General features: G+C 37.0%; 1 protein-coding gene across 2 annotated transcripts; it reads left to right on the top strand.

The window, feature by feature from the left end:
• Positions 1-25,719, top strand: tfdp1b (transcription factor Dp-1, b). 2 transcript variants are annotated; one of them, XM_059552309.1, is made up of 12 exons: positions 1-179; positions 8,478-8,543; positions 9,585-9,651; positions 11,873-11,982; positions 12,384-12,499; positions 15,328-15,490; positions 15,569-15,715; positions 15,792-15,860; positions 21,405-21,556; positions 21,627-21,793; positions 21,972-22,026; positions 25,076-25,719. In XM_059552309.1, exons 2-12 carry the CDS (start codon positions 8,532-8,534, stop codon positions 25,197-25,199), a joined length of 1,182 nt encoding a protein of 393 aa, XP_059408292.1. In that variant the 5' UTR covers positions 1-179; positions 8,478-8,531; the 3' UTR covers positions 25,200-25,719. The 2 variants fall into 2 exon arrangements, with proteins under 2 accessions (XP_059408292.1, XP_059408291.1); XM_059552308.1 differs by having other exon boundaries at positions 3-179; positions 12,384-12,508.
• Positions 25,720-26,528: the final 809 nt, after the last annotated feature.

Below are 26,528 nucleotides of genomic sequence, written 5' to 3'. Positions count from 1 at the left end.
GCGTATCCAACCGGCACGCGTCCTGCCAGGACACCGCCAAGCTTAGTTTGAATGCTGTGTGTAGCAGCTGAAGCAGTTCGCGCAGACGATCTGAATCTGGCGCGATAAATGCAGATTTTGTCCAACTAATTGTAAATACTGGCGCAAGTTATGGCGCAGCTGTAAGCGGGCTTGCTCAGGTAAGAGAAACGACGATTATCAGCGTGTGTTGCATAGTTTGTATCTCGTATGTGAGTGTAATGTAAGTGGAAACATTAGCTCGCTAGGTTCGGTTAGCTTAGCTGTAACGTTAGCCGCGTCGAGCTAACGCGATATTGTCATCTGTAAACAACGCGTCAACAGCGTGATTCTCGTGGCCTGAGGATGAAAGCTTAATCTGTTCACTGAACAAAAAACATGTCAGAAAAAAGCAAATGCGGTTTATGTTTAACGTTATAGTACGCGCAATATTCAGCGAGAGCTCATGAATGTTCATCTTAATCTAATAAATATATAGTTGATCTTATTAAACATGAGCTATATAACTTCATATCTGACAGAGTTTTCATAGTTGTGTGATTTTTATTTTGAAGAAATGTACGTTAGGTCACATTTCTCATCGGTTCGTTTTTATGTGTTTTGTAAAGTTTTCAGGCATTTTACATTGTATTTTCATCAGCTGGCATTATTTTTACCATTTCTCTTTTTTTAAATGTGAACTCAAAGCATTCATCAGTGTTTTCAGGATTTTGATCGTGGCAAGCTTAAAATGTTCCCAGTGCTAACTTACTCATAATTGCATTTTTACTAGTAACAATTAAATTTTTACTATGAAATATGCCAATTAAATAGCTCTAAATCAATTTCTACTAGTAACAATTACAATTAGAGAGCTCCATAATTCAGTAATTTTTAAGAAATATGATACACTTGATACAAGACTTCAGATGCTCAACAGTCTCTTATCATTGTTGTCTGATTCTCCTTTCCATGACTGGTCATACATTTTCAGATCTAGCACATTCACTCTGTGTCTGCGAAACCACGCTGTTGTAGCACATGCAGAATGAGAACCTTGCATTGTCTTGATTTCATAACCATGGAAAGATGTCTTCTTGATGGCAGTTAATGTTTCTTTTCAATTCCAATTTATGTTAATGGTCCCTTTGCGCACATGCCAGTCACCCATCCCATTTGCTCTGCTGCTCCCCCATACTATAGCCGCGTTTCCACCACAGGAACCAGGAACTAAATAAAGTTCAGGGTAAAAAAACATGCCCCTCAGAAAGTCCCTGCTGGTGAGGTGGTACTTTTTCAAAGTTCCGGAACTTTCGGGGGTGTGACTTTGGCGCTAAACATCCTGATTGGTTGAGTTCACGCCGCATTGGTTGAGTTCAACCACCATTTATTCGGATTATTTTCAAAATATTACTGTTATTACGTCATGAAATGTAATTTTAAAAGTATTTCAGACGAGAATGTAGTTGTTTAAAACTCAAATCTGTGGTTTATTTATAAAGACAGCGCCTATTTAAAAAATGTGTTTTGCCGATCTCAGAGACGGTCAGCTCCACGCGATCATGTATCCGTCTAGAGCAGCCTCACCTCGGCTAGACCTTCTGATATGTGCCACTGGCTCTGATGTCTCTTTAGTGGTTAAACATAAAATATAATTTGTTTGGGGTAAATCTAACAAGTAATCTTTGGTCTGTATTCAATTTATCTGTATGTTAAAATGAAAATAAAAAGGCAAATTGATATAATATTTCATTTCATTGTAATGGCTGTATATATACACATTTCCCTGAACTAAGTACATTTCTGCAGCTGTTATTATGTTCAAATGAAAATGAAAGGAGGCAGTGGTATTTGATATCCTATTTCGTTTTATTGTAAATATACAGAGAGGAAAATTGCAGTAGCCAAGGCGAGCTGACGGATGTTATCAAGTACGCTGCTGTTTGCTGAATTACCGGATTTTCGTCGTCGCGGACATCACACTCCCGAGTTGAATGTGCAAAGTCCAAACTACCGAGGATGCAAGTCCAAAATCAGCGTACTTTGTATTGAGAAACGCACACAGACCTATGTCACCAGTCTATTTGCCTAATCTTCGCGGTACTTTAGACCGCGGTGGAAACACAGAAAGCAACAGGACTGGGGGGAAAAAAGTTTCTGGTACAGATCTTCCGGGTAATTTCGGTGGAAACGCGGCATATGACAGACATTTGCTTTTGCATGTCGTTGGTGAAAGTCTGGATTAGTGGTCGACCGATACGTGTTTTTTGACAGCCGATGCCGATATCTTGGAAAGCAGGGGGGGGATATGTAAAGTAAGTCGATATGATTTTTTTTATTAATAAAATTATTAATATTTAAGACATTTGAAATCATTTGACAGTGGATTACAAAATAAATGTGTAAAAGAAACATACTTATACTTTAGATGACAGTATTTTCACAAATAAATAAATATTTAATAAAAATATAATTAAAAAGGAAGTAAACACTGTAACCAACAGAGCACTCAGTATTCTGGGAAGATTGTGTGCATTGGGAATCATATTTTTCAAATAAAGCCAGGGTAACCCTCCTTTTACATACAGCACACAGAGAAATTGACATGAATATGAAAGTGGCCAAATGCATAAAGCACAGCATAATTCAAAATCACGAGTTTAAAGTTTAAAGCATTCAATTCACACGGACCGATCGTCACAAAGAACACATGATCATGCTGGATAAAAATAAACACTTCACAAGCTCACAGCTGGATTCGACTAAGTTTGCAAAGTTTGTGAAATTAAATGTTCATTAGTCATTCAAAGATTTGTTTAAATTATATAAATGCGTATTTGCTTAATACAAATGAGAAATTAACAAATAAAAATTGAGATAGGTCTTTCTGACTATCAGAGATAAATTCTGGCCCAGAGAACCCCACGACATCACTGCATAGAATTGGTGTAGTTTTCTCCTAGAGTAACAGAGATTCAAGTTGCATTTATTGATGCAACAGCAGTCTGAGGTAAGTGACAATGGTTTTCTGAAGTGCTTCTGAGCCCATGTGGCTTCTTCGATTTTGTGATTTTTGATTTGCTTGACACCTCTCATGAGCCATGATCTAGCTTGCTTGCAAAGACTGAGATGCTCCTTTTATACCAAAACATGATTTTTTCAGTGGGGAGTAAAAACTTAATTCCCTTTGAATTCAGTTGATTTTTCTGACTACATTGGCAAATATTTGTCATATAATTAAATGTTGAAGTTTTGCTAATGTAAGATATTTGGGTCATTCCATGTCAAATCAACCAAATCACAGAAATTCCCTGGCTCAATTTATTTAATTTGTCAATAATTTTTCAGATTATTTCAGATTAAGGCCAAAATATGAAATGTCACAAATGTATATTTACTGAATCAACTATTTTGTAGAGAGGGGTCAAAATGAAAATTTTCCATTAAAATTGAAAGCCAAATTACAGCGGCATAAAAATAACTTTAGAAAGATTGCAGCATCATTACATTATTTTTACTCAGAGACTGGTATGTCTATTGGTAAAATCTGTTGACTTTAGGAATAAATCAAATTTGACACATTTTTTGTGGACAAAAGCCAAATGAGGTTGACTTTGCATTCAGCTGATATTATTTTCTTTTAAAGAGGAAGGTCTGAAGAACAAATGCATCTTATTTCCCTCTATTAAAACAGTTACATAAAACATACGCTACCTGTCTGAGTGCCATAAATATTAATTTTCCAAAGTTTGCATACTTGTAACTCAAGAAGTATAAAAAATATCTCGATATTATTTTAAATAATATTTAAAATAATATAATTAATAAACTTTTCTTTTGGAATCTTTATTAAGGCTCTATATGGTTCAATCCCAGAGATATGGGGAGCCAGATGTGTCCAATTTAGTGGTCGACCGATATGGTTTTTTTTGAATGCCGATATCTTGGAAAGCAGGGGGACTGATAGCCAATATAAAGCTAATATATTTTTATATTATTATTATTTTATATTATATTTTAATTAATATTTAAGATATTTGAAATCATTGACAATGGATTAAAAAATAAATGTGTAAAAAAAACTTTAGATGACAAAGTAAATATTTAATAAAAATTTAATTAAAAAGGAAGTAAAAACTGTAACCAACAAGGCACTCCGTATTCTCAGAGTCCTTAGCCATTTTCAAGAATCTGCTTAAAACACATCTCTTCCATCTTTATTTGACCCTCCAACTTTAGTACTCACTATTCTAATATAAATATAAAAGCAATCATTATAATAATTTCTGTATACATTAATTCCTTTGATCAACTGTTCTATCTGATTATTAGACAGACTTCTATCCTTATTAGAAAGAACTGTTAACGACGAGGGCTATAGGTGGCCGTGACAACTGCGTCACCACTGCGGTTGTCTACTGCCACCAGCAGTAGTGCATGTGACATCACGCACTCTACGCACACTTGTAAACAAGTGTAATAACAGTGATAGTTGCATATCGTTTTATTTAGAATTAAAGTCTATAGTAATTTACAAATGACCTCTAATGCCATACACAGCGTTTCCTTTAGATTGGCAGGTTTGACAGTTAATGGAAAACACAGTTAATGCATTCAGCAAACTGATTTTGTGTTGGGCGATGGACCTTGTTGGGAAAACAAATACTACATGGCCGATCTAGTTCCATCTCCATTAATGTCACTCATTCACATTTGTACAAGTGTCTTCAAGTTCCCTTCATCGCAAACGCCTGTCTGGTCAGGTTTGCTAAGGCTTAGTTTGTCCAAACTGGCCAAATACAAGTGAGGCGGTGATAAATGAAAGATGTTAAAAATAAATGTGGCAACGATTCCTATTTCAAAGAGAGTGCATGCAGACGAGGAGTTAATGCGCCCCCGGGATGTACACTTTCACCTGGCTACGCTTCGCGAGCCTCCGCTGACTGCACACACACCTTCCCAAATGGATGAGGCTTTTTTCAGTGAACCGTATATACACCGAACGAGACACAACTCTATGTCAGTACCTCATAAATAGTACGAGGCAGTTTACTGTTGGGGATTGTCATGTCGTGTAGTGCTGCATCCAATGTAGCATCACTCATTGATTAATGAATTCTATAGTATTTTTGTCACGCCCATAGTCGCGCCGTGCCACTCGTGTCCTGCAGACAAGGGTGTATTTAACTTTCTTATTTACTTTCTTGTTTAACTGTATCATCTCTTTGATATTTATTTTAGTGTTTTTTATTATATATGCATCAACACCGTGCCACTGTTGGTAGTTGTTCCATTACCACCGCGGTGGTAAAAATCTGCCACTCTTACAGCCCTACGAAGGACGACAGAACCTAAACAAGAAAGAGAATGTGAGCTCAGTTGGGTGCGCTCAGACACTGCCACTCTCAGTGCCGTCAAAATAAAAGTCCCACCTCGAACACATCAGCCAAGCAGAAAAATGCTTAATATCGCCGATATATCGGCCTTGGCGATATATCGGTCAACCACTAGTCCAATTTGTTGAATTTTACCCATTTTTAGTGCTGGGCGGTATACTGGTTCATACTGACTACAGGTGTTTATTTTTCTTATGAATATGAATAATTATTATAAAATACCTTACAATATCAGTGTCATTTAAATAATGTTCGGAACGTGTCTGAGAGGGGTCTCTTTTCACTGTGGCGAGGACACGGCTGTTTGTGTTACTAAGCATGAAGGTTAATGCGTTGCATGAGACAAAAAAGTAATGTAGGCAAAACCACTGCATAGCCGCTCAACATCTACTGTACGTGCTTGTTGATTTTATCAGATGATGTCGCGATTTATCTTTAGCCTATAAATGGACCAACGCACCAATAAAAACGAGTCATTTTTGACATTAAATTAAGATACATTTTAAATTAAGATGGGTATTTGGCAATAACGAAATTAAGATTTTGCCCCGAATTTGCCTCGCCACTAGCAGCTGTCATTTAATAAAAGAATAATGCCAATATTAGTGTATATACTCTGTCCACATTATGCATTTAAGACTAGATGAATATTTAGTTTTCATTTTAAAAAACTTTATTACTCACAGCGATTAGGCTAAGCCTACATGTTTTTGGAAAATGATTGAATCCACTGTGGATGGTTTAAGCATGCTCCTGCGCTCACTGATGATGCGTCATTATTCACTCATTAATCTAATTATAAACATGGTCAAAACCTTTCCACACCTCAGACTTTGCTTTAGTTGCTGGTGCAACCAAAACGTAATCGCCAGAGGCAAGCCTCCGTTACACCTACTCAGCATCCATTTTCGCATCTTTCTCGCGCTATTCGAAACATCACATGACTGCTTGTTTACCTTGCAAACCGGAGCGCAAGCCCGAGCCCGGTCCGAGCCCGCGTAAAATGATATAAATTAAGCCCGAACCTGACCGAACCCGTCGGGTCCCATCGGGTTCTGGCAAAGATCTTAAACTCTAATCCTGGGTAATCTTATTTTATGTTTTAATCAGTTCATACTTTACCTGGAGTTAAAGATTAAAGGGATAGTTCACCCAAAAATGGAAAATTCTGTCATTAATTACTCATGTCATTCCAAACCGGTAAGACCTTCATTAATCTTTGGAACGCAAATTAAGATATTTTTGATGAAATCCGAGAGCTCTCTGACCCTCCATAGACAGCCAAGTAACTACCACAGTCAGGGCACATAAACATAGTATGAACCGTTAAAATGGTCCATGTGACATCAGTGGTTCAAATGTAATTTTACAAAGTTGAGAATGAGAATACTTTTTGTGTGCAAAGAAAAAAAAAAAGAATTTGATTCAACAATTGTTCTCCCCAGAGTTTCACCTTTAATGTAAACTATAATCTGTACAACTCAATTAAAAAACGAACTGAAATCTGTTAGGGAAGGGGGAAGTAAAAATAAAAACTGAAATAATGTGGTTACATAAGTGTGCACACCCTTAAACTAATACTTTGTTGAAACACCTTTTGCTCTTATTACAGCAGAGCGCTCAGTCTTTTTGGGTATATCAGCATGGCACATCTTGATTTAGAAATATTTGCCCACTCTTCTTTGCAAAAATGCTCCTAATCTGTCAGATTGGGAGGGCATCTCCTGTTTACAGCCATCCTCCGATCACCCCACAGATTTTCAATTGGATTCAGATCTGGGTTCTAGGTAGGCCATTCTAAAACCTTTAATATTCTTCCGGCGAAGCCATTCTTTTGTTGTGTTTGATGTATGCGTTGGGTTGTTGTTGTTCTGAAAGATGAAGTACCTCCTCATCTTCATCTTTCCAGCAGAAGCCTGAATGTTTTGTGCCAATATTTACTGGTATTTGGAACTGTTCATAATTCCCTCCACCTTGACTAATGCCCCAGTTCCAGCTGAAGAAAAACAGCCCAAAAGCATGCTTTGTGCTTCACTGTGGTTATGGTGTTCTTTTGGTGATGGGCAGTGTTGTTTTCGCCAAATATACCTTTTAGAATTATGACCAAAAAGATCAACCTTGGTTTCATCAGACCATAACACATTTTCCCACATGCTTTTTGGAAACTTAAAATGTTTTTGCTAAATTTAGCTGGGCTTGGAAACATATGGAAGTGTTCCTTGCAACCCTACCCCATATATGGGAGATTATTGTCAGATTTACTACATAGCCAGTACTTGCCAGAAATACTTGCAGCTCCTTTAATGTTGCTGTAGGTATCTTGTCAGCCTCCCTGACCAGTGTTCATCCAGTGCTTGGTAATATCACTGTTGAGCCATATTTTCTCCACTTGATGATGACTGTCTTAACTGTGTTCCATGGTATATCTAATGCCTTGGAAATTATTTTGTACCCTTCTTCTGAACCTTTTACAATTAGATCCCTTTGAAGCTTTGGAAGCTCTCTGCGGACCATAGCTTTTGCTGTAAGATGCGACAAAGAAAATGTTAAGAAAAGCCTACTAGAACAGCTAAACTTTATTTGGGTTTAATCGGAGGCACTTTTAATGATGTCTGGTGTGTACTGACTCCTGTTTAACATGAGTTTGAATGTGGTTACTTAATTCTGATCACAGCCACATCTTTATTTCTAAGAGGGTGTGCACACTTATGCTAGCACATTATTTTGTTTGTTTACTTCAGATTAAAGTTTACATTAAAGGTGAAAAAAGTTTATCTTGGTCTCATATTTTTAGATCACAGAAACCTGGGATTTTAACGGGTGTGTTTAGACTTTTTATATCCACTGTAAGTGACCCAGATTTGGTTTTTGACCACTGAAAATGTATGCCATTTACCAATTTGCTCATGGAGCTATATTTAGATTTATTTTTCCTGTTTATTACTGTTACTGCTTTGAATCGATCTGTATTATATAAAGCGCTATAGAAATAAGTCTTCTAAGAAAGTAAATAGAGCTAGTTTTGATGTCTTGTTTTTAAGATTGTCATGCAGATTGTTTAATGTTTCATATTTGTGTTTTCAGCTGAACTGCAGTCACAAACCAAAGACTGACCACACACTTGCCTGCACAGACATCATGGCTAAAGATGTGAGAATCACACTTATTACAATATTACTCAAACGCGTTTATTGCAAACTAAAACTAAATTTGAAACTATAATTTAAATAAAAACACATTTTCATTACTTGAAATCAAAAACATTTTTCAGCAAGTTAGCAAGGCAACATTTCTCATTTTAATTTAGTTTTAAAGGGTTGCTATTATGCACTTGTCACTTTTTCAACTTTAGTTGCTCTGTAATGTTGCTGTTTGAGCATAAAAAAAGATCTGCTTCGAAAAGAAACATTTCATTTAACAGAAATCCCTTTTAAAACACTACAATGAACGACTCGTTTGGACTAAACCTGATGTACTAAACTGAAATAAAAATGAATAAAATCTGTATCGACATATTGCTACAAAAAACTATTACAATGACAAAAACTTTTTTTTTTTTTTTTTTTACAAACTTTAGGTTAAAATGAGATAGGAAAATATAGAAACTGATTCAAAATATGAATAACTATAATTCTGTCTCAATACTAAAATAACACTTGTTTACTGTAACGTATATTTCCTTGTTTACATAAGTTTACAGTTATATTTTACTTGTCTACTTTGCATTTGGCAATTTTGTATTGTGGTTTATTATTGACCATTTATGTAGGAAAATGTAATATTCATATAAGGATGGATAAAATCAAACAAATCTAAAAGCACAGAAACGGTATGATGATATAGTTATTCCTCAAGTGATCCGTGGTGTTCATGTTGAACTGAAACTGACGCTGTATGTGTGGTTTTCCATGCAGATGTGTGCACTCACACTCATTGACATCACGTGTCATTAACAAAAGCTGCTAAACTTGCACATTTAATTTCTTATTAGATCTCACTGAGGAGCTGGTTTGGATGATTTTTATGGTTACACCAGAGACTACTAAACACAACCAGCAGCCAGTTATCTCAGCATGTTAATGTTGAGCACAGCACATTTGATCATTGTAATCTTACAGAACCCTTAGACGTGAGTCATCTGGTCATGAACGTCCTCTTTACTGTGATTCTGTCTTTCTCACTGATCTTCAGGCCGGACTTAAAGAAACTAACGGAGAGATAAAGGTGTTTGTCAACCAGAATCAGAGTCCAGGGAAACGTGAGTACACGGTTACCATCAGTCATCAGTTCAGTGCATGATGGGTAATGACATCTGCGTTTCATACACAGTGTGATTTTTAGAGGTTCACTACAGTAACTAGTACCACAGTCCTCTTCACAGTAATGCACTGATGGAAGGAGTAATCATTCAAATACACATGGATTCAAGCTGAATTACAATAATCTGCAAACCACATGGGTTTGCTTAGCCAAAGCGACTTACATTGCATTCAAAGTAGGCCTTAGTAATTAAACGATAGCAGTATTTATCAGTGGTACACCTTAAACGATTACAATAGGAAAAATGTTTGATGTAGCCCATGATAGTATCACGCTTTTTTCATTTAACCCTTGTGTGGTGTTCATATTTCTGTTATACAGCCAGTGTTGGAGATTCAATCACAAATGTATTAACAGGGAGTCATAAACAGGACTATTTGGATTATTTTTTTTCTTAATATTTGAAAACAGCAGGTTATCAACATAGAATATCAATTTATATGAAGTGCCACTATGCATATCCCACAACATTAGGCTAAATGAAGAAAAAAACAAAAACAAAAAAAAAAACATTCAGACCAGGCACAAACAATAACGTGACAACTTAAACAGCAGCAGGAGTAAGACATATAGCCTAGCCTAATTCATTTCTTAATATTATTTGCAAGAAACACCAATCTATCAACTTGATCGGGATTAAGTGCGCCTCTCTTTTTATTTACAATGTTCCCCGCGGTGGAGAACAGAACACACGTTCGGAGCGCACAGACGTGCCTGGCTACTAGCTTTTATTCGCGTGATTTGGTCATGGGCCTACGCTACAATACGTCTAGAGTGCCCTCTACTGGATAAGATGGCAAAGAATAAAATAAAAAAACAAACGGTCTAATCATAGACTGTAAAAAATGCGCTAAACATGGCGTTTAAAAAAACGGATATTTTATTTATAGTTCGATTACGGATATTTCGCGTCATGTTCGAATGCATATTCGAATATCGAATAAAAAGTGACAGCCCTATTCAACACAATCAAATTTTCTGTTAAAATACTCAACAGATGTTTAATTCATCCCAATTATAAGCAAAATAAACTGCAGATATGGTTAATATTTGTCCTTTTTGTTAGATCACATTCATGAATTAAAGTGCTACAACACAAAACTCACACTTACACTCTCAATCTCTCTCTCTCTCTCACACACACACACACACACACACACACACACACACACACACACACACACACACACATACTAATAGCAGGCCCAGACAGGAGGAGGACAGAGTGAAGGTCCACAGGACCTACAAATTCCACACTTTTGTTAGCCCCGGGTCTAGTGGACCCGAACATCATGTATGTAATACAAATTTGTTCTGATATACGTTCTTCACAGAAAATGAGCCAAGGCCAGTGAGTCTGAGTTTGAAAAAATGAAAATGGGTCCCACAGACCCAAACACTACACAAGAGTTAAAGGTGCATAAAAAAGGAATATTAGTCGAATTTAAAATAAAACTTTGAATGTATTTGAATTTTAGGTGTTCGTCAGGGAGCCGTATCAGTGGTGCACGAGACGCAGTGATGATGCAAGGTTCATCGTTGCATTTAAATGATTTTGTTAGTCTATCCAGTCGAGCCCACAAGATACACCACTGCTTAACATTCAAAATGTTAGACGAATATAAAAGCTCAATGTGGAGAGGATATTGGCTGGTTAACCAAGCCATTCACACAGAACGCATATTCAGCGCATTTTTGAGACCTACAACTGTGATTGTTGCACTCGAGTCTCGCACAAGAGATGAGTAGAAAACCATTCAACTCTTCTAACTTCAAAATGTCTCATTTTCTGTCTCATCTTTCTAAATGCAATCGTGTGTTCGGCGCTTTTGTATACAAAAATACATGTTGCTGTTTTGTTTATATTGTTTATGCAGTTTGCACAATTGTATTTAATTTATAAATATTAGTTTAGACGGTATGCACTTTATTGCATTGAATAAACAGTTTAATGAGGTGGATTATTTTGCTGTGGCATCAGGTGACAGGCCAAATGTTTCCTTACTGACAGCAGGCCACAGCTTAACTAGTCCTTGTTGTGCTCATGTGGTGACCGTTACTTCCTCACTGGTAGGAGTCACTGTGATTAAACACGCTGCACATGTTTATCAGGATTCATATCATGAATATTAATAAGATGTGTGTGTGATTGTATTCAGCTGCAGGTGTTCTGTCCTTCCTGACCGTTCGTCCAGCATCAGTCACTGCGGTCAAACAGATTCTGCCCAAAACACTCACCACTGCAGGCATTAACGTGCTGCCACATTTGGTAAGATGCTTACAGTCATGCTGTTTATTGAAGTCTCCATGTTTAAAAAATCTAGTACACAAGCATGAGAGTCACATGATGACATACAGACCCCTCTCTGGCCCGTCCCACTGTCTCCATGGGGATAAAGCCCTCCATTAACATTGTGTGAGGTGACCCGGGAGAGTCTGTGTAAGCAGATCACAGAACGCTGGAGTCAGCAGGATTACATTCCTCATCATCCTATTACACACAGGTAGATGTGCTCAGGTGCTCGTGGGTCAAGACGCTGGACAAATGACCACTACACACTTAAGAGTGTCAGAATCACAGAATTCAGTCTCCTGTACTTTCATTTGCACTGACTGTTTGTACTGAGAATCATAGTGATGATGTTAATCAGCCTGTGTCTGTTCCTGCAGGTGATTGGCACCCCTCAGAGGACCAGTGTCCCCACCGGTGTCCTGTTTACAAGCCCGCAAACACCTACCGCGCATATCCACACGCCACAGACACAGACTCAAGAGTCCTCGCCCTGGTCAGCCCCGTCTGCTCTTTCACACACGTCCTTCATCCGTTACACTAACACTGCATCATCTGTGCACAACCATCTTCAGCCAGAGGCATCACAGATGCATTACTCTGATAAAAAGTGTGATTTTAAAATTTCTAGGATTTGCTGTGCTTGTGTGTGGAACTGCACAGTCTGTACAAAATTTAGTGATTATATTACAGTGTGGCTGTATAATGATGATAATAGTAATAAGAGTTCTTAATATAATATATAATTTAATTCTTATAATTTCTTATTATTCTAGGAATAAAAAATCTTAAATTAAAAACAATATTTTTTCATTACTAAATAATGAAATTAAATAAAATATTTATATTCTAATATTTAATTGTAAAATAAAAATTCAATATTTAAGAAAAATTATATTTTTTTTAGCATTACAACTAGGGGTGTAACGGATACGTACCTCTGTTTTAGGATCATGGTTCGATATGAGTTTGGTACAACAGGAAAAAGCAACAAATCCCCAATTTTTTCCATTTAGTTTGAATAGACAGTAGTGCTACACACATGTAGCATAAGCAGTTGTTTTTTATTTGAATTGGATAATTTTCAAAATAAAATTAAAATAAAATAAAATAAAGCTAAAATAAAGAATTTTTCAAATATTTTGCTTTTAGACTGGTGCATCTCTAGAACCAAAAACTTTCTCGCACTGCTGATTTAAAACAAACAAGCAGTTCTTCAAACCATTGCGTGTCATCTGAATTTGTCATTCTTTTTTGGGTTGGTGCATAGATCATCAGTTCTTTTGCTGTTTCCTGTTGTGCCAGTTAGCGATGCATTTCTGTGCGCGCCACCTTCTGCATTAATCACCTGTGACTGACTGTATTCATCCTCTGAGTGCATGAACCGAACCCTGAAGTCTGTACCATGACAGTTCGGGATGAATACATGTACTATTTCACCCATTATTATAACTGTGAGGTTACAAAATAATATTTATATCTATATTAAAGGGATAATTTGTCATCAACAATAAATTACACCATTTTCTTGGTTAGGTGAACGGTCCCTTTTATGTGTTAATTTCTTTAAATATTAAACCATCAATTTTATTTTGACACAAAACTGTAGGGACCCTTAAAGCTTCTCTTTTGTTAATTGATGACAGGTTTGTAAAGATGGTTGGTGCATTTTGTGCCAAATTGCACATTAAAGTGACTCAAACACAGAGCAAATGTTGAGCTGCTCCCATGTAAGTGAACACAGTGCCGCTTCACTCTAAAACACACTGCAGATATTTATTTAAATCACAGTCTTTGTAATTTGTTAATCAAACTGAGCCCAGGGCTTGAATTTCAACGTGGGTTTGCTGGTATTGCAAATATTTTACTTGTTCTTGCAGGTGTTGTGCTTTGATGCTGGAAATTCCAGCAAAGTTTTCAGTGCAAAAGATGCTCAGGACTGTGCAAGGAGACTGTCTCCTTTGCACTTATTTTTAATTCTTGCCATTGTAAATGTTCTAGCAATTTTAAACCATTCAAGCTCAATAAGCAGCTAAAGAGTACTTTGTTCAGTACTCGGGGTGCTCTCTGAGAGGCTGTTTACTGTAGGCACCCACCCAAATCGCACTCAGATAAAGCCACCTCTCAAACAGTGCACAAATACTGAATTGCATATAAACATCATACACAGAATTGTTGAAATGCCCATCTTGGCAAGTATTCATGTTAACATAGTTGCAAGAAATGCATGTGTAAAGGCTTGTTCACGCCGGGACTAATATTGCGCGTGATTATTGCTGAAGTTTAATGCCTCGTGACTAAATGGGCACAAAACGTAAAAATCGTAAAAGCATTTTTTTGCTGTGAGATTGAAGCTTTTGTTTACATGCCTGGAGCTGCTGAAGTTACAGTAAAACACAACTTGGTGGCGCTCAAGCATAAAACGGTCTTGCCAAGCACACATTGATACCTAACGATGAAAAGGCAGTAAGTAGACCAAGATGATGCATCAAAGCAGAGCTGCTGGTCTCATAAGTGCCTGAACACAAAGGGCTTTATGACAAACGCAACAGCGACTACAGAAATCTCAATAAGAGGGAGTTGTTATGGTGAGGAATTGCAGATCATATAGGATTCTGTGTAATGGGATATTTCTGTTTTTTCTTACCGTATTTTGTGAATGTCAGGGAGTGAATTTACACGTCCACTCGACACATTGCCATCGAAAATCACTGGGATATGAACAAAAAAGATGCATCATATAACGTGTACAATAATTGTCCCAGTGTGTACGAGGCTTAACAGTGTATTAGGTCTTTGCATGAAGTCTTACAGCAGTCTAATAAAATGTACTGAAAGTGCTGTTTTACATTTGATAACTACATTCAAGTTTTGAATACTACTGATAGACCTACCTGGAAAACTTAAAGCACTGTTTATTTCATTTGGATCTGTATTAAAAAAATTTTGTGCTATTGTTTGTAATTTTTTGTTATTTCTTATTGAATTACTGATTGAGTTCAGAGTTTGAAATCAAGCTTCCTTGCGCTGTGTAAGCTACAGTTTTATCACACAATTATCACATTGCACTATCTAGACTTGTACACTTTCAAATTAAAGTGTCTTTTTAACAATATAAATATGAATCAACACCTAATTCTATAAATTGTAAAAAATAAAACCTCACTGGAACATTTAGGTGAGATTGTCATTTTAAAAAATGCCCCCAACCCATTTATTTAATCATTTATTTATTTTTTTCATCTCTGTTCAGGGACTGTAAATCTCCTTTGTTCTTTTTTGTTTTTTTCAACATTTAATATGATTGTGAAATTCCACTGGCAGGCGCAGCAGGAAAGGCGATAAGAACGGGAAGGGTTTGCGTCATTTTTCCATGAAAGTGTGTGAGAAAGTGCAGAAGAAAGTGGTGACATCCTACAACGAGGTGGCAGATGAGCTGGTGGCCGAGTTCAGCTCCGGAGACAACAACATCTCCCCGAATGATGTGGTCAGTTCATTTACTGCTGCCACACTCACTTCATTTCAGGCAGAGAATTGCCACTCGCTCATCTTGTTTGTCCTTCAGCATGTGTACGATCAGAAGAACATCCGGAGACGTGTTTACGATGCTCTGAATGTCCTGATGGCCATGAACATCATCTCCAAAGACAAGAAGGAGATCAAATGGATTGGATTCCCCACCAACTCAGTACAGGAGTGTCAGGACCTGGAGGTCAGTTACTGAGGAGCAGGCTTTCTGTCATGCCTTGTTTTTGTGAATGTGTGTGAACCTGTTTTCTGTCCTGAAGGCCGAGCGGCAGAGACGACAGGAGAGAATTAAACACAAACAGTCTCAGCTGCAGGAGCTCATACTGCAGGTACATCACATCTGTCTGTCACATCAGCAACAACACTTATATACAACACATATATATGATTTTCTTTTGCTCATTAAATTAAAACAAAAACTATTTTGATTGAAGGGCTAATTTAAGCAGTTAAAATAAATCTAGACCAAGTAATCACTTACTGCTTTTTATTAAATGAACACATGTAGGCCTATATGTAACTGAAGCAGTCCAAAACGAGTACAGAAAGTGCATTCTGTAAACTTTTTAGTACATGCAATTCAAAATTTATGCTAATCAACCGGGTGTACTGTTGCATACAAACAATACAGTAATACAGTAAAAAACAATACAGTACATTAAAACAATACAGTAAGTATTTTATAAAAAAACAACCAAAAATAAAATAAATAACTTTTTTTTTTTTTTGTAACTAAAAATTTTTTTTAGCTAAGAATACATGTCCACTGTCTGCTGTTATAAGAGAAACTCTGTGGCGTGAAACTATGTTCCTACTGACACTAAAAACCCTTTTAGATGGGGAGCTAGTTGCTGAAGCACATAGCTGTTCCTTATATATAAATATATATAAATGAATACCAAAGACTTTTACACTCTCCCTGTCTATATTATGAAAACTGGTAAATATAACAGTGAAATTCCCTAATAGTAATTCCAAATGGCCATAGTCTGTTTCTCTATTCAAACATCAGCGGTCGAGTAAGTGCATTTATTCAGTGATCACAATCGCAAACAATACAGTCTCATGAAAGAACACTTTCTTTAGATCGCTAAACTCCAGCTTGTTAGTGTTTTCAGATCATCGGCGGCTATGTTCCGCAATGAGGAGTAAGCAAGTGCACTTAAATAATAAAAAAAACTCTAGACCAAGTGATAACTTACTTCTTTTTATTAAATGAACACATGTATATGTAACTGAAGTAGAGCAAAACAAGTACAGAAAGTGCGTTCTGTCAACTTTTGTAAGTGCATGCAATTCACAATTTACACTGTGCAACTGAAGGAAATGATTAAACGGGGATAAGTATTTTTTACAAGTTTTTAGCTAAGAACACAAGTCTTTTCTGTCTACTGCATCTGGTTTAAGAGAAGCTCTGTGGCATAAAACTGTTCCCACTGGCACTAAAAATCCTCTCAGATGGGGAGCTATTTACTGAAGCACATAGGTCTTTCTTTATATATATATATATATATATATATATATATATATACATATATACACCAACAGTGTTGTGGGTAACGCGTTACAAAGTAACGCGTTAGAGTACTCTAATTACTTTTTTCCTGAAATGTGTAACTTAACGCGTTAGTTTCGTGCGTAAGTAATCAGTAACTTAGTTATTTTTAAAAAAAAAAGTAATCCGTTATTTTAAGGAAAGGAAAATCCCGACTGCAGCCTGCTTTTTGTCAGACGGTAGGCCTAGGTCTACTGTGCCACCTGCGGATGTATCAGCGGAGCCGAAGCTCTGTGATCGTAAAGTCAATGGCTGTGATACGTCTGTGCCCTGCGTCTGACCCTGTGTGTGTGTGTGGGTTTTTTTTTTCGAACTCCTGGCAAGATGGCAGAGAGGACATAGTTTGGTTTATGGACTGTTAAAGCGAATTTAGGCTTGTGACTGTGAGTGACACTTTAATAATAATTAGTTCGGCTATTAAGCGATTTGTCATTTGCCTGTGTGGCAGTGAAGGATTTAATTCGGTTTGTTATCATTTTTGTTTGACAGGCAGCTGTTAATTTCTGTTAGATCGTTGGCTGGCTGGTTGTTCATCATTTCTAAATGGATTTAAATCTGCAAGCCTGTTTAAGGTTGTGTTTACAAGTAAGCATACTTGTACTTTGATAACTGCATTATTTAAAGTTAAAGAAAAATCAGAAGTTATCTTGTGGTGCTCATAATATACAGTAGCTTAGGCTACCCGGGCTGGGTAGGTGCGAATTTTGATTAATAATATGTTCTGTGATAATAAATAAATAAAACGCCATGTGGAATAGCCTATTGCTGACTGTCTTTCCTGTTATTGTTATCCTGCAGTGTTAATTTAGTCGGATGACTGACGTTATTCATTGTCGGGAGTCATGACTTCTAGGTGCATTTAAAGGGGCCGGGGGCTGTGTCTGTCATGTGTGAGCCGCTGCAAACGGCTTTTAATTTTTGGTAACGCATGAGTACTGTAACGCGTTACTTTTATGAATAGGTAACGCTGTATCATAACTGATTACTTTTAATTGATGGTAACGTTGTAACCTAACTAACTACTTTCCAAAGTAACTATACCCAACACTGTACACCAAATACTTGTACACTCTCTGTCTTTATTATGAAAACTGGTAAAACGAATGAAAAATAATATATAAATAAAAAATTTATAACAGTGAAATTCCTAATAGTAATTCCACATTACAATAGCCTAAGTTTCTCTATTCACACAGCAGTGATTGAGCGACCACAATCACAAACAATACAGTCAAGATCTCATGACCGAACATAGAGAAAACTAGAGAAACTAGAGAAGAGAAAACATAACGTCTACAGCCGCGAGAGGGCGCTCTGTTTTCAGTGGTAGACTACAGGAGCACGGATCAGCATAGAGCGCCCTCTCAAGGCTGTAGATGGTAATGTTTTCTCTTGGTTCATGTCAAATTAATTTTTATAAATAAGTCGCACCTGACTATAAGTTGCAGGACCAGTCAAACAATGAAAAAAAGGGCGACTTATAGTCCAGAAAATACGGTGTATGTATATATATATATATATATATAATATATATGCACTTATCTAAAGGATTATTAGGAACACCTGTTCAATGTCTCATTAATGCAATTATCTAATCAACCGATTACATGGCAGTTGCTTCAATGCATTTAGGGGTGTGGTCCTGGTCAAGACAATCTCCTGAACTCCAAGCTGAATGTCAGAATGGGAAAGAAAGGTGATTTAAGCAATTTTGAGCATGGCATGGTTGTTGGTATTTCACAATCTGTTACTGGGATTTTCACGCACAACCATTTCTAGGGTTTACAAAGAATGGTGTGAAAAGGGAAAAACATCCAGTATGGGGCAGTCCTGTGGGCGAAAATGCCTTGTTGATGCTAGAGGTCAGAGGAGAATGGGCCGACTGATTCAAGCTGATAGAAGAGCAACCTTGACTGAAATAACCACTCGTTACAACCGAGGTATGCAGCAAAGCATTTGTGAAGCCACAACACGCACAATCTTGAGGTGGATGGGCTACAATAGCAGAAGACCCCACCGGGTACCACTCATCTCCACTACAAATAGGAAAAAGAGGCTACAATTTGCATGAGCTCACCAAAATTGGACAGTTGAAGACTGGAAAAATGTTGCCTGGTCTGATGAGTCTCGATTTCTGTTGAGACATTCAGATGGTAGAGTCAGAATTTGGCGTAAACAGAATGAGAACATGGATCCATCATGCCTTGTTACCACTGTGCAGGCTGGTGGTGGTGGTGGTGTAATGGTGTGGGGGATGTCACATTAAATGCCACGGCCTACCTGAGCATTGTTTCTGACCATGTCCATCCCTTTATGACCACCATGTACCCATCCTCTGATGGCTACTACCAGCAGAATAATGCACCATGTCACAAAGCTCAAATCATTTCAAATTGGTTTCTTGAACATGACAATGAGTTCACTGTACTAAAATGGCCCCCACAGTCACCAGATCTCAACCCAATAGAGCATCTTTGGGATGTGGTGGAACGGGAGTTTCGTGCCCTGGATGTGCATCCCACAAATCTCCATCAACTGCAAGATGCTATCCTATCAATATGGGCCAACATTTCTAAAGAATGATTTCAGCGCCTTGTTGAATCAATGCCACGTAGAATTAAGGCAGTTCTGAAGGCAAAAGGGGGTCAAACACAGTATTAGTATGGTGTTCCTAATAATCCTTTAGGTGAGAGTGTGTGTATATATATATCTATATGTATATATATATGATCATCTGCAGCGACACTTCTGCAATGAGGAGCGAGCGTTTGCATGCGCATGGTTGCCATATTGCTTAAAATAAACAAAACACCAGGAAGAAAATGTATCTATGTAACAGTGAAGCTCTGATTCGGGATTTGAACTCTTGGCAAACGCACTCATGAAAGCTCGCGTAGTAGAGTGGTGTAGAGCAGTCCGCAGTTACATGTTCCATTTTTGGACATTCGGCGTGTTCTTTTGGTAAACTATGCTTGAATTTTAAATATTTGATATTTCGATATTTTCAAATTTTACATCGTTGTCAAAATTATTGCGACATTATTGCTAGAGTTGGGTCCCGAAACCCGGTGCCAAATATTTGTCCTGGCTCTCCGAAATGTACACAAGAAGCATGGGCTTCGCTAGGTTTTTTTAGCGAGGCTATAGCTTTTAGCTCTATAAACTGTACACAAATTCGCGATCGCCACTGAGTCGGTCCTCTTAAATTTAATTTGAAAACAGCAGCAGACTTTCAGTGTGCTCTTAAATCCGCAGACCATGGTGGAGCAGCACGAGCCAACTCAAACAGAAACAGGAGAGACGGTGTGTTTATCGATAGATTGTTAGAATATCTGTATCTGTGCAGTTATTTGTCATAAATACAGTTTAAAAAATGTCACGAGGGAGCAAACGGTTTCTCATCTACTGTAAAGTTTTCACTCCGCCACTGCTCATCACACCACAGCGGTTTTCTCCAGCGACATTCTAGCCCTTAACACATATGAATACATACTTTAATTTTACTTATTTAAATTTACATAATTTAATTATACGTACTCTATACATACACTACTGTGCAAAAGTATTAGGCAGTCTGTTGTCAGACTGCTTGTGCATTCAACAATCTCACTAGATTTTTATTAAAATGAATGGCAAAATGAAAGTTTGGAAATGTAAACTGATATTTCCTACTGACATACTACAGCAAAAGATATAAATAACTGGCTTAAAACCCTTTTTTGGGGTGAAAATACTAATAAGACTGTACTTTACAAATGACTGTTGCTACTTTACAAAGAATGACCATAGTCATTCACAGAACTGATTAAGACGGTGACAGACCGCACTCATTTTAACTAAATATCAGAGTGATTGACAGAGATACAGAAGGAACATTATGTGTGGTTTTGTATTAAATAATGACCCAGATCATGAAATACATTTATTAGCCTTCGAGTAAGGGAAGCTTGGGAAATGAGAGCAGAAGTACCGGTTCAGGCAACGTTTAGGCACCGGTACCGTTTTAAAAGTATCAAAATGGCACCGGTGTCGTATAAAACCCAATAGATATCCAACCCTAATTATCGCTAATATTCAATATATCGCCCAGCTCTACCCTCTAGCGGCGAAAAATTACATATTGTGCCTTTAAGCACTTTTGATTTACCAAATTTTCATTACAAGTGTCTTATTTAAAATGTGAAGTAAATTTCTTTTTCCTTTTTTTTTTTTTTTTTAAGCTTAAATTTAATAATAAACCATCTTTTATTGTAAACTTCTCATGCTCATGATAATGGATGGTCATGGATGATGAAGTCAGATTTCTTGTGATTTTCAGCAAATTGCTTTTAAAAACCTGGTGCAGCGCAATCGGCAGGCAGAGCAGCAGAACAAGAGCCCTCCACCAGCAAACACGGTCATCCACCTGCCCTTCATCATTGTCAACACCAGCAAGAGAACCATCATCGACTGCAGCATCTCCAATGACAAGTGAGCATGTGACATGTCTTCAGCTCCATCTGCTCTTCTCGTCTCTGACACAGTGCTTCTATCTCTACAGATTTGAGTATCTCTTTAACTTCGACAACATGTTTGAGATCCACGATGACGTGGAGGTGCTGAAGCGCATGGGCATGGCGTTTGGCCTGGAATTGGGCCGCTGCAGCGTGGAGCAGCTGAAGATCGCTAAGACCCTTGTTCCTAAAGCCCTGCAGCCCTATGTCACAGGTCAGAGTCGCCTCATCTGTGTCTGAACTGAATAATGACACTACTGTTTTGTGGAGCTGCTCTACAGCGCTGTTATATAAAGATGTTTTCAGAATTTATTTTCCTGTTTATAACTGTAAAGCTGCTGTAAAACACTCATTGAGCGAGTGAAACCTGATTTGTTTGTCTGTTATTGTAGAAATGGCCCAGGGTGCCATTAACCATCTGATCGGAGAGCTTTCCCATGTGGGAACGTGAGTATCACATCATCTTAAACATTTCAATTTCATCATTTGATTGTTTAGTTGACATTTAAACAGTGATGCACTGAAATAAATATCAAAACCATACTATTATTATAATTATTACTGCATTATATTGCATTCTTTTTTTTTTTTTACTTTTAAAAAAAATAATAATTTTGAAATTAAAGTTGTACACACATTTTAATTGCAAATAAGCCAATAAATTTTTTGTCAACATAACATTGTTTTAACATTTTACTTTCCTCAGGTAAATGTGATGTCACATGACATTATTAGTCACCAGCTGTTTTATTGACATCTTTCCGTGGTTGAAACACTGAAATGAATCATGTCTCGTGTAATTGATCAGTCACTGAAGGCCCAAATATACTCTTTTTTTTTTTTTGTGTGTGTGTCTGTGTACAACTTTGCCTTTCAAAATTTAGTCCATTTGAGGTGTACGTGAATGCAGGCATTTGACACATGCAAGTGCTCTGAAAATCTTTTTGTCCCGTGTAGTAATTTTATCTGGTTTCATTTTGGAATCATTATTTTTAAGGCTATATATGGTTTGATCTCAGAGATAAGAGGATCTCAGCGCAGCTAGATGTACAGTACAAATTGCTGAATCCTGCCCATTTTCAATGAAAATGTGAATTTGAAACCAAATGTGAATTTGTTTATCTAGTTATGACTGTTGACAATGCAAAAAATAACAGTAACCCAGGGTTTTAATTAATCCTGGTAAATATTGGTTTACTATTGTAAATATGTGTGCAGAGAACAGCTATGCAAAATTCCTTTTTTCCAAATATCCCTGAAACAAAGTCAAATATAGAATCTTACTAATAGACTTCTGCACGTTAATGTGCCTCAACTTGACCTCGATATTGACATATCAGCTTGACATAGAGCATATGTCTGAGTGTTAAAATTGCACCAAAATTGCAATTTTAACACTCAGACATGTTTTCTATGTAATTGTTTTGATAAAGAGAAACAAGCTACATTTCTACTTTCAGCATTATTTATTCTTCTGACATTTCCCTTTAAATACAATAAGCATCAGCAAAGTGACCAGCATTTGTTTTTCTACCATTTAAAATGGCTAATATTCAATATGAATATGGAGCTGCACTGATATCCCCATATCTCTGAGACTGAGCGATATAGGGCCTTGAAAATGAAGGTCCCTAAAGAAAACTTTAAGAACCAGAATCTAAAATCATATTGAGATATCTTTAATACTTTTTGAGTTACAGGCATGCAAACGTTGGGGGAAAAAAAACTTTCATTCAAACTTTTTTTGAATGTTCACCACTGGCGTATAATGGAACAAAGATGGCTGAAGTCAACAGATTTTACTAATAGACATATTGATCTCTTGTGTGAAAATAATATAATGATGCTACATTCTTTCTAAAGTCATTTTACGTCCCTGTAATCTGGCTCTGAATCTCAGGTGAAAATTGTAGACTTTAATATTTCGGCTTTCATGACAATTACATGTTTGTTTTCGTGATTTGACACGTAGTTCTTTAGTTTCGTTTTCTACCATTTTCTACTGTGAAACAACGGCCCAAGCCACCTTGAGGAACAACTGATTAGTGCAAAAAAAAAAGTCAACACACATGTGTGACCTGCACATATAAAGTACGCCCGGTTACAAAAGTAGTATGGCACGCATACCATTCTGGTGAGGATATTAGTGTCAAGCACACTGTACACGGACCCTTGCGTGCGCGTGTAAAGACTGAAGTATGCTTTAGCCTTAATTTGTTCGGTTTCTTTCATCACCTGCTGTTAATTTTTGTTAATCGACCGATATTATTTTTTGACAGATATCATTTGACAATAGATAAAAAAAATAAATGTGTAAAATAAACATGCTTATACTTGAAATGACAAAGTATTTTTCACAATTAAATATTTAATAGTATAATTAAAAAGGTAGTAAACACTGTAACCAACAGAGCACTAAGTATTCTGGGAAGATTGTGTGCTTTGGGAATCATATTTTTCAGATAAAGCCAGGGTAACACTCATTTTACATAAAGCACACAGAGAAAATTACATGAATTTTTTTTACATGAAGCTTATAGCATTTAATTCACACCGACTGTCACACACGCATTGCTTAATGCTGACGGCACATGAGAAAGTATTAGATTTTTTGCCTTCGTATTATATAAAAGCAATCATAATACTTTTGTATACATTAATTCCTTTGTTTAACCATTCTTTCGGATTATTAGACAGACTTGTATCTGTATTAGACAGGACTGTTAACGACGACAGCGAACAAGAGAGAGAGTGTGAGCACTGTGTGCTTAGGCGCTGCCGCTCTCTGTGTCATCAAAATAAAAGTCCTGCCTCAAACACCTCGGCCATGCAGAAAAACTTATCGGCTGATGTCGATATTTGAAAAATGCCAAATATCGCCCGATGTATCGGGTCGACAACTAGTTGTAACTAGTAGTAAAAAGAAAAGCTGATCGGTTTACGTGAAGCTTCGGTGATGTGTTACGCCACATTAAAGAGCCTCTAAACCACATTTATTGTTTGAATTTTGTTATGAAATTAACAATTTAGAACCTTAGACTCTGTTTGATATTAAAAGTAATAAAGAACAAAGCTTATTGCAATTGTTGGATTGTAGGTGATATAATGTTTGTTGAAGTTCACGCGTCAACTGAAAACAGCACAGACTAAAAAAGATTGTTCTTGAGATTTAAGAATCCCTATCAGTATTGATTAAAAACGAGAAATGGATATTGTTAATCCAGTACTAGCATCAAACAGCTGGCATTTTTATCTGTCATAGTTTATCTGCGTTGTGTGAAATAAATACTTGCGCAATTAAAACACCTCCAAGAAGAAACACTAATTAAATGTCACTGTTTCAGTCATGATTTCGGCACTTAAAAATTATTTCAGCTGTAACTGAAAACGTTCGGTAGACAAAATTTTGGTGCATTACTACATTTAATGATTTAGCCAATTATAGCAAGATTTTAGTTCTAAAGATTTTTGAACCCACACTGATCTGTCTCTCCAGTGACCACGGTGCATCCAGCTCCAACGGGTCCCACCACAGCAGTTCCAGGGTGGATACGCCCACATCTTACATGGAGGAAGAAGAGGATGATGATGAGGAGGAGGACTATGATGATGATGATTAGGGCAGGTTTAGAGCTGCTGAACAGGATGGATTCAGAGTTTGAGCTCCTGAACCTGGAGCTGGGATCTTATGCAGATTACTTTTGTTCGCTCCGTTCTTGTTAAAACTCCATATGGTGATCCTGCTGTAAGGATTCCCTCAAATGCTTCCCCATAATTCTTCAGCTCAGTCTATTATCTTCAGTAGCTTATGAGCAGATAAGCTCAATTGATCGTCTTTGTGCTGCTGCTTCTGCTGGCGGCTGTAACTTGAGGGCTACTTTTGAAGAAACTCCTGCTGGGAGAGTTACACAGGGACTTCTAACACTGTTTGCCGAGACTGAATTTTCTACCCTGTTTTGTTGTTATTTGTTCTCATAGGCAGCTATTTTTGATATTGGAGTTTTTTTGGACATTTGTCGTGGCAGATGGAGCTCTGATCACCACAGCTCTTCAATCAAAGATGCCGTCTGACGGATCAACAACTCCCCAAAAAACATCTGGCCTTTTTTGTACAATGTAACAAATACTAAAGAAAATATACTTTTCTTATTCATGTATAGAAATTAAACAAAGAATAATTTATATGATTGTGTGGTTGTTTTTGGTGTCTGAGTGATGCGTATTGTTCTCAGAGATGTTAATGAATGTACAATTAGCAAAATATCAAACCTGTATGACCCTCCTCATTTAAAAAATATTGAGAAAATATGAAGGGTAAATTGCAAACAATATGATTCATATAATCCCATAGTAGTGTTTACATGTGCAATAACACCAGATTTGATCTCTTAACTGTAGCAAGAGCAATATCAGGAGCAAGATGACTTTCCTTCAAACGGTGTACAATGTTCTTTTTTTGCCATCACTGATCACCTTAATCACTTGGTGAAAATGTAAAATAATTTCCAGTTAATGTCGTCTTAATCCTTAAATGAAGATAAATATTTGTCTTCATAATCTTTCATCTGAATGTAATAATTTGCTTCTCCTTTGAAAAACATCTTCATATTTTTAAATCGAATCAGTTCATTGTGGATAAAACCCAATCATGGCCATGTTTTGAATATTTACAGCATTATTACAGAAATTTCTCGGGCAAAAAAGGTCTATTACCTATTGTCAATAGTGTAGTGATGTATGATTAAGCACAGCTCACACTGAAGTCACTTCAAACCAAGCAGTTTTCTGCTGGTTAATGTGACGAATTCATGTGACCAACTTCAACCTGTTTTGAAATCTGCATATACAAATCCTTGGGTCCCTTATGCAAAATTCCCAGAAGTGTGGTTTCCTATTTAAATTGATTTTGCCCATGAAAATTCACTGAATGGTGGTAAACGTGACTGCAT

The sequence above is a fragment of the Carassius carassius genome, chromosome 6 (assembly GCF_963082965.1).
Source record: "Carassius carassius chromosome 6, fCarCar2.1, whole genome shotgun sequence".
In the NCBI taxonomy this organism is placed as follows: Eukaryota; Metazoa; Chordata; class Actinopteri; order Cypriniformes; family Cyprinidae; genus Carassius; species Carassius carassius.
This window is presented reverse-complemented; position numbering and strand designations above follow the sequence as displayed.

What these genes read in the sequence shown, in the direction of transcription:
- tfdp1b (XM_059552308.1), top strand. An exon ending in ACATCTCCCCGAATGATGTG is followed by an intron (nt 15,491 to 15,568) that starts GTCAGTTCATTT and finishes TTTGTCCTTCAG; the next exon opens with CATGTGTACGATCAGAAGAA. An exon ending in CCTGCAGCCCTATGTCACAG is followed by an intron (nt 21,794 to 21,971) that starts GTCAGAGTCGCC and finishes CTGTTATTGTAG; the next exon opens with AAATGGCCCAGGGTGCCATT.